This window comes from Panthera leo, chromosome C2 (genome assembly GCF_018350215.1).
Source record: "Panthera leo isolate Ple1 chromosome C2, P.leo_Ple1_pat1.1, whole genome shotgun sequence".
Taxonomy (NCBI): Eukaryota; Metazoa; Chordata; class Mammalia; order Carnivora; family Felidae; genus Panthera; species Panthera leo.
The window spans coordinates 12508710-12523165 of record NC_056687.1 but is presented as its reverse complement, the minus strand read 5'-3'; the positions used below and the strand labels follow the sequence as shown (position 1 = coordinate 12523165).

Genomic DNA, 14456 nt, shown 5'->3' with positions numbered 1-14456 from the left:
TGGTATGATAATAGAATTTATTAATGTGGACAGGTGGTTTTAAAAATGGGTGAAACTTTAGATGTATGAAGCAAAAGATTCATACATCTAATGTGCTAAGACAGATGAAAAGCACAGATAAGATTGAGAAATAATCCGATACCTGTTACCCTGACGGTTGCTCCTGCTTTGAGAAAGGGAACACAGACATCAAAGGAAAGAGTTAGGAGGACGATCTGAGACCAAACCGCAACCCTACCGATCCAGTCTTTGAAATACTTTTATTTCTATATTATACACAGAACCTGACAGAGGCAACATTTGCAAATCACAGCATGAGTTCAAGAGACAACTCCAATTCTTTTGTAATTTTGAATACAAAAATGTATCGTTGATTAGGGTTCAAACTTTAATTTTGCCAGAGGTTGACGACCAGCCACTTCAAAACAAAAATAATAACCCAAATAGGTTTTTGGAGCTCTAAGATACTTTAATCAGTCTGTTATGGACTGAATGTTTGTATCCCCCTAAATTCATATGTTGAAGCCCTAACCCTCAGTGTGATGGTATGTGTGGGGGGGCCTTTGGGGGGGGCAGTGACTGGGGTTGGATGAGGCCATGAGAGTGGCCTCATGAGGGATTATGGAAGGAGGGATTATGCTCATAGAAGGACACCGTGGCAGAGAGCCTACTCTCTCCCCCACCGGAAGCACTGAGGAAAGGCCACATGAGCACACAGTGAGAAGGCAGCTATCTGCAAGCTGGGAAGAGAACCCTCACCAGAACTCAACTGTACTGGCCTCCTGATCTCAGGCCTCAAGCCTCTAGAACTGTGAGATCACACATTACTATTGTTTAAGCTACCCAGTTTTTGGTATTTTGCTATGGCAGCCCGAGATGAGTAGGACATAGCCACAAGACAGCCTATGGGTTTATCACCATTAGAGGAAATGTATAAAATGGCAACACTTTGCAGAAGTACTACCCCACTAAAAATCAGTATTTCTTTTCACAAAATGATCAGGATCCAGACATATTCTATATTACTCAAATTTTCAGAAAGAAGGTACTATCATTAATTCACCTCATAACTTATTAGTTGTAAGGTACAATAATATAAGAAATTTTGTTGTTTAAAAATGAAATCATCTTTTCGTACCATAGCAGTATTTTTTTTTAAAAAAACAGTAGGCTCAAAAACAGTTTTGAGCAAATCTTCCCCAATATCTAAAGCTTACCTCATTTTAAAATACCAAAACTCATTTGACAATCGAGGAAGACATCATTCTAAAATGTACTAGGCATTAATAGAGTTTCCTGCCTACTAAACACGAGACTCCTGGATTTAAATGAATACTTCTTTGATGATCTCAGGGTTATGTGTATCAGCTCTGGCAGTGATAGAAGGTAGGAGGTATTAAATAGATCTAGAATGCTGAGATTTTCTACTCGGTCTCTTCTCTCACTGTCAGCTATCACAACAGTATGGCAGTGAGGCTGTTACTCTATTTCCTGTTGGATTTCTGAACTTCAGGTTCTTAGATGATAATCAGATGAGCAAGATGCCAGAAGTTGGGCAGATAAGTGAAGCACTTCTATGTTCTGTACATGTTATACGATCATTTGAATTGGAAGGGTCTTTTCTATATAGAACTATCGAGTAAAAAACCATTTAAGTAATAATAAAAAGTAGTGCTAGGCCATGTATGTTTTTATGTTTTAAATACCTTGTGTATTTTGGGCAGAATTAATAATAAAGACTTAATAAAAATTATTAAGTGTTCAGTTCTAAGACTATTTCATAGATCACCAAAGTATCAAATATGTTGTATTTTAAATTCTCATCCTTTTCAACCTATAGCCACCGAAAACAATTGTTAAATTTTAGATGTTCATTATGTTTTGAATAGGCATTATTCTTACGGTTCAAAATCCAAGAGGTACAAACAGGTAAATGCCTCCCCTTCCTTCCAGCCCCCTAGCACTCTAGGAAGAAACCGTTAACCACTCTTGTGATTCTTCCCAAAGAGGGTCTGCACACAAACAAGACCCCTGCTCCCCCAAGAAAGAAAAGTGTGTGTGTGTGTGTGTGTGTGTGTGTGTGTATTTGGAGGAGTCTGATATCAATGACTGAGGCCAAAAAAATATTTAGAATTTAAAACAAACATCCCTGGTAGTTTCAATGAAGCGAATGACACAAGATTCAAGGACATTCTCTGCCAGGCCACACACAAAGCACATGCTGTCTGCCACCCAATCACCATACCCATTCCAATGAAAAACAGAAACCAAAACCATGGACAATGACCTAAGAAAATGATAATGTGGTAGTCATTGGAATATTGGTCCTGTAGTACTTTTGTGGTATGATTTTCTACTGAAAACTGCAATCTTACTGAACGGTTTGCTCTCTGTCCAGTTTTTCAGAGTACTGTATCTGTGTTCATGTTGGTCTAAGGATACTTAAACTATTACAGACTTTTAGGAATTAAGGTTCTCTTTCCTAAGAAATAGGTGCTTACTTTCTGTCTTAAAACAGTAGTCAAAGTTTGAAGGTGGCTAGTTTGAAAGTGTTTTGCCTTCCAGTTACATTTAGCAAAATACGATAGCACACATTTCAAGAAAATGAGAAGAAAAATTCATGCCTCACTAAAAGTAGATCTGCAGAGAGAAAAGAATAGTGGACATGTATTGTTTGAAGGATTTCTACAATTTTTATACATTGTCAACATCCTCAATTTTCTGAACTAAAAAATGTAGAATACTTTATGGTATTAATCAGCTTAAGAGAACATTTTATTTCTCTCATTTATATATCCTTCTTTAGTTTTTATAAATGTGACCCACTGTCTAATGAGAAAGTGCTAATTGCTGACAATATTCATTTTAAGACTTATATTTACTTTACTATCTGTTTTTCACCATACAGAAGCATAAGAAACTGTTAACTTCTGCCTACTAGCTGGACGTATCCAGATAGCTGTAAAAATGGGGGCAAACTAGTATTTATAAATGTGCTTAAGGGGCCTTGTCAGTGAAAGAGCAGACTTCTAAAGCTTTACACATTCCTTTGGCCTTGATGACATTTTTAAGTTAAAACATTAGGATAAAATAAAATGTAAGGCTAGACATCAAAGAATGTTCTTACTAAGCATAGACTTTAACAATTTTACTAGAATGTATATAGCAAAACGAAGTAAAACGGCATCCAATAAAAATAAAACAATTCAACTTGCATGATCACCCCGTATTAAAATAACTCTGTATATACACACCAGAAGTCCTTCCAACGTGAGGTCACACTGGCATAAGACAAATCCTTGTGATCCTAGGACTGTCACCCACTGAGGCAATGGCACTGTTCTCTGTGTGACACCAGTGAGGTGCCCTTATTCTTTCGATGGTTTTTACTTGGTGAATAAGCCCATTGCTGCACACCCCAAACAGAAATACCTGAAGACCCCGGTGCCAGCTCGGGCTCGGAAAAGAACCACTGCTTGCACCTGGAGGAACACAGGAATTATTCTCTGTTCACTGGAAATTAACCATTCTGCCAGAGGTAAGGCATCCCTGTCCAGAAAGTGAAAGCCGGAACTAATAGATCGGCTGTGAACAACAAGAAAAAGAAACTACTGCTGTTCGTCCTACTATACTAAGTAAGTATCCAAAGTAAAGCGGGCATTTAAAAAGATGAAAAAGTCACAAACGCTTTGCATGTGAACAAGATAAAGGAGCCTGGGAGCCCCTGGGAAGTTCCGTCAAGAAGCCAATCCCAAGCTCGCTCTCTGAGAACCCCGGGTCCGAGGGAAGTGGGTGCAAAGACTGTACCAAAGGCATCAAAGGTGCTGTCTGTTCACCAGCGGGCCTCACCTGCGGCTGCGGCGGCTGCGGCGAAGGCTCCGGAGGCAAGCTGTGGGACGACCTGCTCCGAGGGGGCGGCTGCGGCGGGGTTTCCAAGCTTGGCTGGGGGGCGGACTGAGGCAGAGGCGCTGCCACGGGGACAAGGGGCTCCTGCATCTTCTGAACGGGCGGGGGCAGAGAGGGCTGCACGGGGGGCGCAGCCTGAGGCTTCAGCGGCTCGGGAAGAAGGACTGAACCTAAACAATGAGTTTTCAGATCAGATGTTAGGCCCGGTCTAGAAAACCACATCCTGTTCTTCCTTTAGTGAGGCCTTGGGAGATTCGAGTCCCCCGCTCCCCCGCCAGCGGCCTCATGGCCTGTGGCACAAAGAAGGAAGGCTCTCCCTGTTGGAGTCGGTCGTGGAAGGTGAGAGATGACAGAAGGGAGAAGGAAAGGTGAAAAGACTTACAACGGACTCGGGCCTACCTTTCAGTCCTTCCGGCGGTCTGCTTTGGCTTTCAGGAGCCAGTCTTCCAGCAGATGCCCGAGCGTGGCTCTGTGGGGCACTGATCACTCCGGCGCGGGGCGGGATAGTCTGCGGAGGGGAAACACAACATTTGAGACGCTTATTTTTACGAGATGAGATTTTGTGAAAATAGTTGCTTTTGTATCCCGTTTTGTCACCCCTCTGGCGTTAGCCCCCCTCCTGTTGTGTTCCTTGCTTTCTATTTATAGTCCTATAGTTGTACACCTTACAACCTCCCTTTTTGTTCCGGACTGTGTACGAGGCGTCAGGCACAATGTTACTTAAGCGCTATGAGGCACTTCCATTTCATCCTCAAAATACCCCCCAGAGGGGCGCCTGGGTGGCTTGGTCGGTTAAAGCATCCGACTTCGGCTCAGGTCATGATCTCACGGTCCGTGAGTTTGAGCCCCGCGTCGGACTCTGTGCTGACAGCTCAGAGCCTGGAGCCTGTTTCAGATTCTGTGTCTCCCTCTCTCTCTGCTCCTCCCCTGTTCATGCTCTGTCTCTCTCTGTCTCAAAAATAAATAAACGTTAAAAAAAAAATTAAAAAAAAAAAAAAAACCCCCCCAGAGGCAGGTGCTAAGTTTATCACCTCCATTTTAAATTACCACAAAGAAATGTATGCAGCGTTCCCAAGGCCGCAAAGCTAGAAAGGAAGGCCAGGACCCAAGCTCGGGTGCGCCGGGTGGTGGGGCCCCTGCCCTGCCCCACGTGGAGTGGTGCCCTCACAGGGGACAGGGATGGCGTTAAAGCTCAAGAGGAGAGGGAAGATACACATACATGTAGCAACTAAGACGCTTAAGAAAATCCACACCCTGGGATTTTTTTTTTTTTCAAACACAGAAGGAAAAACTCTTGAATGACTAGATCCAATGTGCTAAATTAATTAAGAGAGACACTGGTGAGGGTCGCTTGGGTGGCTCGATTGGTTAAGCGTCCGACTTCGGCTCAGGTCATGATATCATGGTGCATAAGTTCCAGCTCCGTGTTGGGCTCTGTGCTGACAGCTCAGGGCCTGGAGCCTGCTTTGGATTCTGTGTCTCCCTCTCTCTCTGCTCCTTCCCCACTCACGCTGTTTCTCTCTCTCTCTCTCTTTCCTTCTCTCAAAAATAAACATTAAAAAAATTTAAAAAAAAGAGACGCTGGTGAAACATATGTTGCCTATTTTCATAAGTTTGCTGGAGCCTCTTAGTCCCCAGTATTTATTTTAGGCAAATGTTATTATTGCAATCACAAAATCCTGACTTACCTTCCCTACTCTAATGGCATTAAATAAAGTGCTCGTGGGAAGTACACTGGTAAAGTCAGTGAATAGCAACTTTCCCTTTTCTGAGAAAAGGAGAATGGGTAATAGGTATCTGCAGGTGTGTGTGTGTGTGTGTGTGTGTGTGTGTGTGTGTGTATTTATCTATAGGTATATTCCACAGACACTTTAATTTGGAGTGTACTATTACACATAGTAAAGGACTTTTAGGGTGGATGTTAACAGAACAGCTACAACAGAAAAGACAAGGGATTTCTATCTTAGAAATTTTATGACAATTTCTTACCAGGAACCGGGAGCAGTTTCATTAGAAGTGGCCCCTACATTGCCCCCGAGAGTCCAGCCCCAGAACCCACTCTTTGGCTCGAGGCCCCCCCACCCAGCAGTCCCAGGAGCCACTAGATGAGCCGCTGATCCGGGTTTCCATTTCCTTGTATTACTTACTTGTTAGACCCCAGAGGAAGTTTTCATGTAGGTAAATATTAGGATAATTATGTGTGTAAGAGAGCATATGATGAACACAGAAAAGCACAGATCTACGAGGAAGGGAGAAGCCCTGCAACACCATCTGCTCTCCTACTTGACTAACCTTCAGAACCGGTTTTAGTATGCGGACTCTCATCATGAATTTTCGTCCCTGCAATCTAGTTTTAAAATCCCTCTTATTGAAGGATGACTTTACATTCCCCATTAATTACTCAGAAAATACCTTAAACCGCTGCACAGATACATTGGCCTCTCATAAATGTTAAGATCCTCAGTTATTTAGTGACCCTAATTACTTACATGCATCACTTTGATTCAAATAATAAAGTACATTTACTTATTTTTGAAGAGTGCGCTAGAATGTTAACAGTTGAAAGGTACCCTGGAGATCAACAAGTGCGATTCCCTCATTTTAGAGTCGAGGAAACCAGGCCTGGACTGGCCACATGACCTCCCAAGATAACACATCTGACTAACAGCAAACTGAGACCCAGAACTTGAACCTCTAGGCTCCCAGGCTAGGTGCTGCCTACCGGTCTGGCTGCACTGTATCCAGCAGGTCCTGGGCCTGGCAGTCCTGCCTGAGGTGAAGGCTGAGTGCGTCCTGAAACAAAGACATCACACCGTGTATTTGGGTTCTTTTACAAAAAGAAAGAAACAAGAAACCATGTACTTAAATCCCAAGTGTCTACATGGTCCGGTTTTAAGGTTACGTAGCTAAATTCAAGTGTTTTTACCTATGTTTTCTTTCCGTGTCGTTCCAGGGCTTTTGGGTGCTTTGAAGCAGGAAGGGAAAGAAATGAGTCATAAGTAAACAGTCAGGCAACACTGTATAACATCAGCTGGCTGTTCTGTGTCGTTACCAGCACAAATGGGGGCATGAGATGGGAACCCAAGGCATACTGCTTTGGATAAGGATGAAAGCTATTATCAGTCCTGAAGGAAATGTCCCCAGAAGAGAGAGAAATTAAAATACTTCTAGTGAAGTGTTCTGTGAGAGATAGTTTAGCCCTCGGTCTGGTATCTCACTCACAGGGTTCCTTCTAAGGTGACTTTCCTAACACAGTTCTCTCCTGTGAACCTTGAAAACAGAAGGTCGGCTTGTGTGAATGGTCACAAGCAGTGACCCCGCTGCTTCTCAGAGCTTGCCGGACAAAGCTCCTGAGCAAACACAGCATTTCCCAAGTTCTGCAAGGGGCTGCTAACAACACTGTTTTAGGGCTTCATGCTGTAGATACCATTATGGGTAAAGAAATCTTACAATGAGATGTTTTAGATTCCCACAACAAAATCCCATGATTAAGGTAGAAGGCAGGCATATCTTACAAATAAGTATTTGCTTTACGGAGGACAGTGTTAATATGTGGTTCAAACTCACTAGAAAGGTACAGAAGAATGAAATGATATAAATCACTTTAGGGGCTTTAGGGGCCAAAAGGAGTGTGTGTGTGGGAGGGGGGTTGGCTATTAAAGGTGGCATCTCAAATTTATTCTTTTTTAAAGGAAATTCAAGAGCAATTGTTATGTTAAATACATCAGCCCTTTGATCACTAGAATCTTAATGAATGGCTTCTAGTCTTAGGTCTTTTAAGTAAATTTAGTTCAGCATTACTACGCAGAAAAAAATTTATGTTATTTGAAATCATCCACAAAATACTTATTCTTGGACTAGAATTAATAGGATTTAATTACGATTATTCATTTTTAAAACTTCAGAGTTGGTATAGTACATTTCTGACTTACTCTGAAAAGAATTTTGAAAGGCATTCTTCTTAAAATGCCATTGTACAGTAATTTCATATCCTAAGTAGGTACGACGATATATACAAAACAGAGTGCACAACAACGTTAAGAACTGGAGGGAAATTAAATGGGTCACCCGTTAGAAACTATCCACAACACAGAATGAGACGTGGAAAAGTACAAGGTTACACGGTGTAAGGGGAGGGGTGGGGAAGTTTACAGGCAGACCAAGGGCAGATTTAGTGTGCCTTGACGTGCCAGGGGGCTGACACTTGGGAGTGAGGCGAGAGGTCCGTTTCTAGGGCGCACAAGTCTCGTTACCTTCCGTCTCTCGCCCAGCTGCCCCAGGACTGGGAGGGGCTCCGACACCTTTTTAGAGAAAGAACAGAAGCTGTGTATTGTTCAGGGCCCAGGGCACAGACCGAAAGGCAGGCACAAGACACAATTTCCTCCTCCAGCTGACTTTTGCAAAAAAAGGTTCTTTTACTGCCTAACATTTCTTCAAAGATGTCGCTACAAACCAAAGTGACTTTAGATGCCTTGCCCAAAAACCCCAGTCCTCCCTTTCCTCAAACAGCATAGAAAGGGGATGACAGTTTTCTTTTTATAACTGAGATTACTAGGGAATTTTAAAATATCTTCAAGAAAGCCTTTGCTTTACAGATCATCGTGTTACATTCACAGTTAAATCACTAATAAAAGCTCTAATGTCTGACAGGCAAAACGGGGAAACAAAATCAGCTTCAATTTCATTATAAATTTCTATGAGACTATATTAGTTTCTTAGAGGTTAGTTTTCGATGCATTATTTTAAGAAAACTCCAAAAGTACTATAATGACTTCCTCTAGGTTACTGCCTTAAAGGAGTTACTGGCTTATAGGGTTAAAAAAATAAATAAGCTGCAAATATTGCCTATGAAACAATTATGAAAAGAAGCACTTTTTAAAAATTAAGTCAGATTTCTAAGTTTGATATAACTTTTTCACAAATCCATTTAAAAACTTATTTTCTGCAAGTTGTTTTCCTACTTAAAAGAAGAGGATAAATAGAACTTATCATAAAAATACAAATAAAGGCAGGAGTTTAAAATGGGGGAAATTAACGTTTTTTTGTAAGCTGATGGAAAAATCATCATCCAGCAGTGTTCTGCGGAGACCGTCATGCTGAAATAATTGAGCTTTGTTTTCTATACAAAGTCCTTAAAACCTGCACACAAGCAAAGTCAGCCTGTGATAACACGACTTGGTCAGCATTGGCACCAGACGGCCAGAGTGGAAACAGAACAACCACACAAGTACAGTGAGCCTTAAAAATATTAACGGTAGATTTGTAAAGGCTCTTCTGCAGAATTATGACAACCTGGCCCATCCTCTCCTGAGACGTAGATTAAATGCACTTGTCAAATGCAGAGCTCCAGTGGAGTTTTGTGAGAAATTTTCACATAAACCCAATCGAGTACGCTTTTTTGAAGAGTGATCCATTTGTGAATAAAAACTTCCTTATTGAAAAAAATCATTATTGTGTTGAAAAAAAGTGAAGCATTAACTTTTATGACAAGTTATGATAAAGCCATGAAAACTGAAGGATATGTTTCAGATAATTATAACTTTAAGTTGCATTCCTGGAAATTTTGCTCATCAGATTTGCTAAGCTTCTAGAGAAGGAATGTACTAGATCATCACCGGTCAAATACTTGGGAAATGTTCTATATTTACTATACCTGAATTCCTTTTGAAATTAGTGTGATTTGGGGGAACTAAATCTTTGTCGCCAAACTAACTATATTTATTAAGAAAAAGTGTACTGGTCCTTGATGAGTAATTCAACCACGTCTACCTGGAAAATGGAAGCCTCTGTTAGTTCTATTCATGAGTAAAACTGAACTCTAATCTTTTACTTAACAGGAATATAATGAAAGTTTGGGGCCATTTTTAACTTGGAGTATAAATATCATTCACTTTGACTTTTATCAGACAAATCTGAAATGTCTTTTTAGTTACAGGGATAAAATTCCAAAACATGAACGAAGCGAGATGCATGTATTATGACAAATATAAATGGTTACCTCCAATTTCCTTTCTAGCAGGTGCAGGACTCCTAGCCCCTTAGAGTTCATAAGAAAATATGCAGCAGAAAGGAAATGACATTAAATAAAAAACTGAAACGTCAAAGATTTATTATAGTATTCATGATGTTAAATAACATGCAGGAACTACATCTTAGTATCTTGGCACTATAAAAAAGCTATTATTTAATGCAAATATTTCTCACAATTTAAATAGCAACACTATACTTACTTAAAAAGCATATTTAGGCAAATACATAACACTTTATGGGAAATAAGTATATGTACGCCCTTCAGTTCTACTTATATATTTTACAGAAGTTAGTGCAACTGCATCAAATTAGCAAAAACAAAACATTTTGTGCACACCTGTAAGAAGGCAGCTAGAAAGCCCTATTACAGAAATCTAGCTGGGAAACACTCTTTTTACCTGTTCCGAGGGGCCTGCCATGTTCCTTAGAGAAAGGCTGAGGCAGTAGCAACAATGACAGAAAAATCATAAAATCTGGAAGCTAGAGGTTTTAAACGTGCAAAACACCGTAAAATAGAACGGAGGAAGATCTGAAATCTAGCCCAAATGGAAATCACGTGGTTTGTTACCTGAAGGTGGGGGTGGTCTCTGTGGGGGGGCGGGGCGCGTAGGAGGAGCCACCGGGCGGGGAGGAGGAGGCCGCTTGGGCTCTAAGGTCTGAGAATCTTTTTGCTGCAGCTGTGTTGCCGGCAGAGCGTCCATAGGAGAACCTGAACAAGTCAGCAGGTGAGAGCAGTGGGTGTGAGCGCAAAGGTATGGTACTTGCCAATACGTGTGAGAAAGCCTCGATTTTGCTCACTTTCTCACTTTGTACTGTCATGTACGGACACGCATTTCTGGTATCAATAACATAAGCAGTTGTGCCAGTAAATTCCCCATTGGTGCCATGGAAGCAATGGCGCCAGCTCCTGTGGACCAGCTGGCCGAGGCCCCAGGTGCTGAGAGCCGATTTACCAAGTGGCCCCATCAAGGCGGCACACAGTGTGGGCTGCAGGAAGTCATTTGCAGTCGGCTGGCCCCTACCGAGAAGGAAAAAGGAACCTCTTCTTTTCTCTAGACCTGAGCTTATCCTGAGTTTAACTAAAGAAGTCAGGCCTCTAAGAGCAGTATGGGAGAACTGGAGAAATCTATGAAATGGAAGACTTTTTCTGGAGATGCTGGTGAGCATGGAATGGTGACTTAATCATGTGATGTAACAATTTCCAGAGACGGATATTCCAACTTTAGGAAGTAATGACTACAAATCTGAATTAAAAAAAAAATTTTGTCTCTTCTTAACTCATACTATAATATAGGTTACGTACAGATATATAGGTAAGCCCAGATAGTTACGAGTTCTTACTATGATGATAGAAAAACATTAGTTTTAAGACATGGATAAACCTAAGCACATAGAAAAAATGATTTCAGAAAAATTCTCATCAAGCGAAGTGATGATGAGTTTCCTTTCCATTTCGAGCTTACCATCTACAAAGTTTCCTCTTTTGTATGCACAGAAAACATGGTACAAATCCAAAGGCGACAGAGATTTGATCGTCTAAAGTCAAATATATTGGGGCACCTGGGTGGCTCAGTCAGTTGAGAGTCTGACTTGAGCTCAGGTCATGATCTCACAGTTTGTGGGTTCAAGCCTGGCGTCAGGCTCTGTGCTGACAGCTCAGAGCCCAGAGCCTGCTTTGGATAGTGTCTCCGTCCCTCTCTGCCCCTCCCCTGCTCACACTCTGTCTCTCTCTCGCTCTCTCTCAAAAATAAACAAATATTTTTTAAAAATAATAAATAAATAAAATAAAATCAGCTAGGGAAGGTCCAACACAACTTTAAGTAAAATACACACTTTGTGAAGATGGATGCCCAGGTGTTCTTGATGGTGCCCGACTCGGTCTCATGGGAAGGGAAGGCACAGGACCCTCTGATATGGTTGGTGACTGGCAGGGACTGGTTCGGGGTGAAGAGCTCGGGGAAGTGCCGAGGCCAGAACTTGAGGACGGCTGGAGGTGCTGGGGAAGAATTTCCTCAACTTCAGCACTGTAGTCATCAACATCACCTAAGGACACAAGGTTATCAAAATGACCACCATTTCAACTTTCTCAGAGATGGTTTTCACCAATCCAGGTTTCAGGGGGTTCAAGACGCAAAATAAACACGTTCACATTATGACATCGCAGTGTGCATAGGTTAAGTAGGTAGACACATATAAAAATTGGATGTGTGCGGAACCAGAAATAGTATCAACGCCCTTATAGAAAATGTAATTAAAGAGAAGCCTATGACCTCAGGGCATCAGGATGCCAGTGGTGACTGAGCGGGGTGACTCACAGCTTTCAATTCTCCACTCAGCAGCCGGACCAGTGCTGGCCAGTGCTGGCCAGTGCTGGCCAGTGCTGGCCGACTGAAAGGTTTACCGCTCTCCTTTCGAAACTTCCTACGTGCCCTGTGGAACTGCTCCCTCCCCCACTGCCCTCAACTCAGCTCCAGTGCTTACAGACGCACACCCTTCCCCCAGAGTCTCCTCACCTCTCCTCCCCCTGGGCTCTCCCGGGCTCCCCCATCTCCCCTTTCCTCGAGGCCGGAAAGTACAGCCAGGGTGCCCCTCGCAACCTCATTCCAATTTCAGAACATTAACCTTCCAGTCCTGAACAAACTTCTCTGAGGCTATGCCAGCGGGAGTTTACGGAACACTCCGTATACCTCCTTGCTGTCGTGATCTCCAACCGCCATCCTCCTGGTCACCCGTACCCGTTCATCGAGGACTAAGCAGAGAGCAGGATGGCAGTCGGGTCCCACCATCTTTCTGGGTGACATCAAAGTTCGCATCGACGGTAATGCATCGACAACCTAAATGCCTTGGTCTTGTCCTTCCACTCTCCTCCGCTCAAACACACACAGCCCTCACAGCGGCACCGCCTCTGAAACACGCTCCCGACACTTCGTTCTGACCCTTAGCTCCCAGCCTTCCGGTTCTCGCTCTCAGTTACTCTTTCCTCTTGGGACTTCATCAGGATCCAGGCCTTTGGGCCCCCTCTACTTTCAGCCCCTGTCTGTCGGATTCTGCTCCTCTGAAGGTGACTTCACATTCCAAGGCACTTCACCTCTACCACCCCCGTGCCCCCCCATGCACTGTTCTTTTGTCCCACCTGTCATTTGCACTGTCTAATCTCTCTGTGGCTGCACCTGGGCTGCTGCTGGTCACGCGGTGCTGACGGTTGCGGTGGCATTAAACTTGCAGTCTTCAGCCTCCTCTGGGATCCCAAAGCTGCCTGGCAATTCCATGGTTTTGTGACTGGCTCCCGCCGAACTCCATCTCAGGAGCTTTATCTCGAAAACTTCTCGACTCTTCCCGAAACGGCGGGTTGCCCTAGGCCTGCAGATAGCCTCAACTTTTAACACTTCACAGAGGAAAGAGAAGTCTTAAGATGGGACCCCCGTCCCCTTCGACAACCTGCTGCCAAACTGGAGTCCAATCCCGTGGTTGCACTTAGGTCTTTGTGGGGGAAACAAAGGGGGTTCTGCCCCTCCCCCGTTTTCTCAGTGACCTGCGCCCTCACTCCTTCTGCCCTGATGGTCCCCAGCACCATCAGCCCTTTCCATCAGCGCTAAGCATTCTCAAGCCTCTCTCCTTTCAAACAGCACCCCCTGGACCCCCGATCTCCCTGGAGCAACTGCCCTTTTCTCTCCGCCACCCCCATCTTAGCTTCTTTAAAGAGCTGTCTCCAGACACTCTCTCCGCTTCTTCATCTTCTACCCACACCTCCATTTACCACCATCTGGCTTCATCACTGCACTGAAAGTACTCTCATGAGTGTCACCAACAGCCGCTTTCACTGTTATTAAATCCAAAGGGCAAGTTGTGGTCCCCGTTTCTCCTCCTCTCTCTGTGACACAGGACTCCACTGACTATGCCTCCTTTGTTACCATTTCTTGCCTTGATTTTTACGCCAACCTCTTGGGTCTTTGACATTTCTAGTTGTCTCTTCTCCTTTTCTTTTTATGAGCAGCTGCCTTCTGCCTGTCCTTAAAGTCTGAGTTTCTCTGCTCGTTCCCAGGACTGGTTTTCTCCCATCTCTATATAGACCTTCTGGCCAAGCTAATGACTAGCCATGGCTTTCACTGCCATTATAATTGCCCCGTGAGCCCAGGGCTCTTTGGAGCGCCAGGCCCAGGTACCCACAGCCTACATGTGGGCCCAGCAGGCTCCAAAGGCACCTCAGTTTGACACAATCGAAACCAAATCCACGTCCCACCCCCACTGCCTCCCCTCCTGCTTTCTTTTCTCTCTGTTTACTCCCTCACGAGCATATTTATGGAAGAACTTTGAGCCTTTCCCCACTGTGGTCTTGCACATCCCTTCTTCCTGGTTTTCCCTCTCTACCTTCTCTCATCTAATTCTCAGCCAGTCTTTAGATTCTCAACTTAAATTTCAATTCCTCTGGGAAACCGTTCCCAACTTCCCAAATCCGGGTGGGGCAACTCTCCCGTGAACTACCAGAGTCGCTCGCCACTACATCGCTGTCACGAGATTCT

At 43.5% G+C, this 14456-nt stretch overlaps 1 protein-coding gene across 4 annotated transcripts in view; it reads right to left on the bottom strand.

Moving 5' to 3' along the window:
- SYNJ1 (synaptojanin 1) overlaps positions 1–14456 on the bottom strand; it is a 91227-nt gene that overhangs the window by 5789 nt on the left and 70982 nt on the right. For 2 of the 4 annotated variants that reach the window (XM_042903429.1, XM_042903430.1), the window contains 7 exons: positions 11770–11979; positions 10505–10645; positions 9905–9943; positions 6833–6871; positions 6629–6699; positions 4306–4414; positions 3850–4076 (listed from right to left, as the gene is read on the bottom strand). In XM_042903429.1, coding sequence (XP_042759363.1) covers positions 3850–4076; positions 4306–4414; positions 6629–6699; positions 6833–6871; positions 9905–9943; positions 10505–10645; positions 11770–11979 — 836 coding nt within the window. The remainder of the gene's footprint in view (positions 1–3849; positions 4077–4305; positions 4415–6628; positions 6700–6832; positions 6872–9904; positions 9944–10504; positions 10646–11769; positions 11980–14456) is intronic. The other 2 variants (XM_042903431.1, XM_042903432.1) reach the window with 1 other exon arrangement.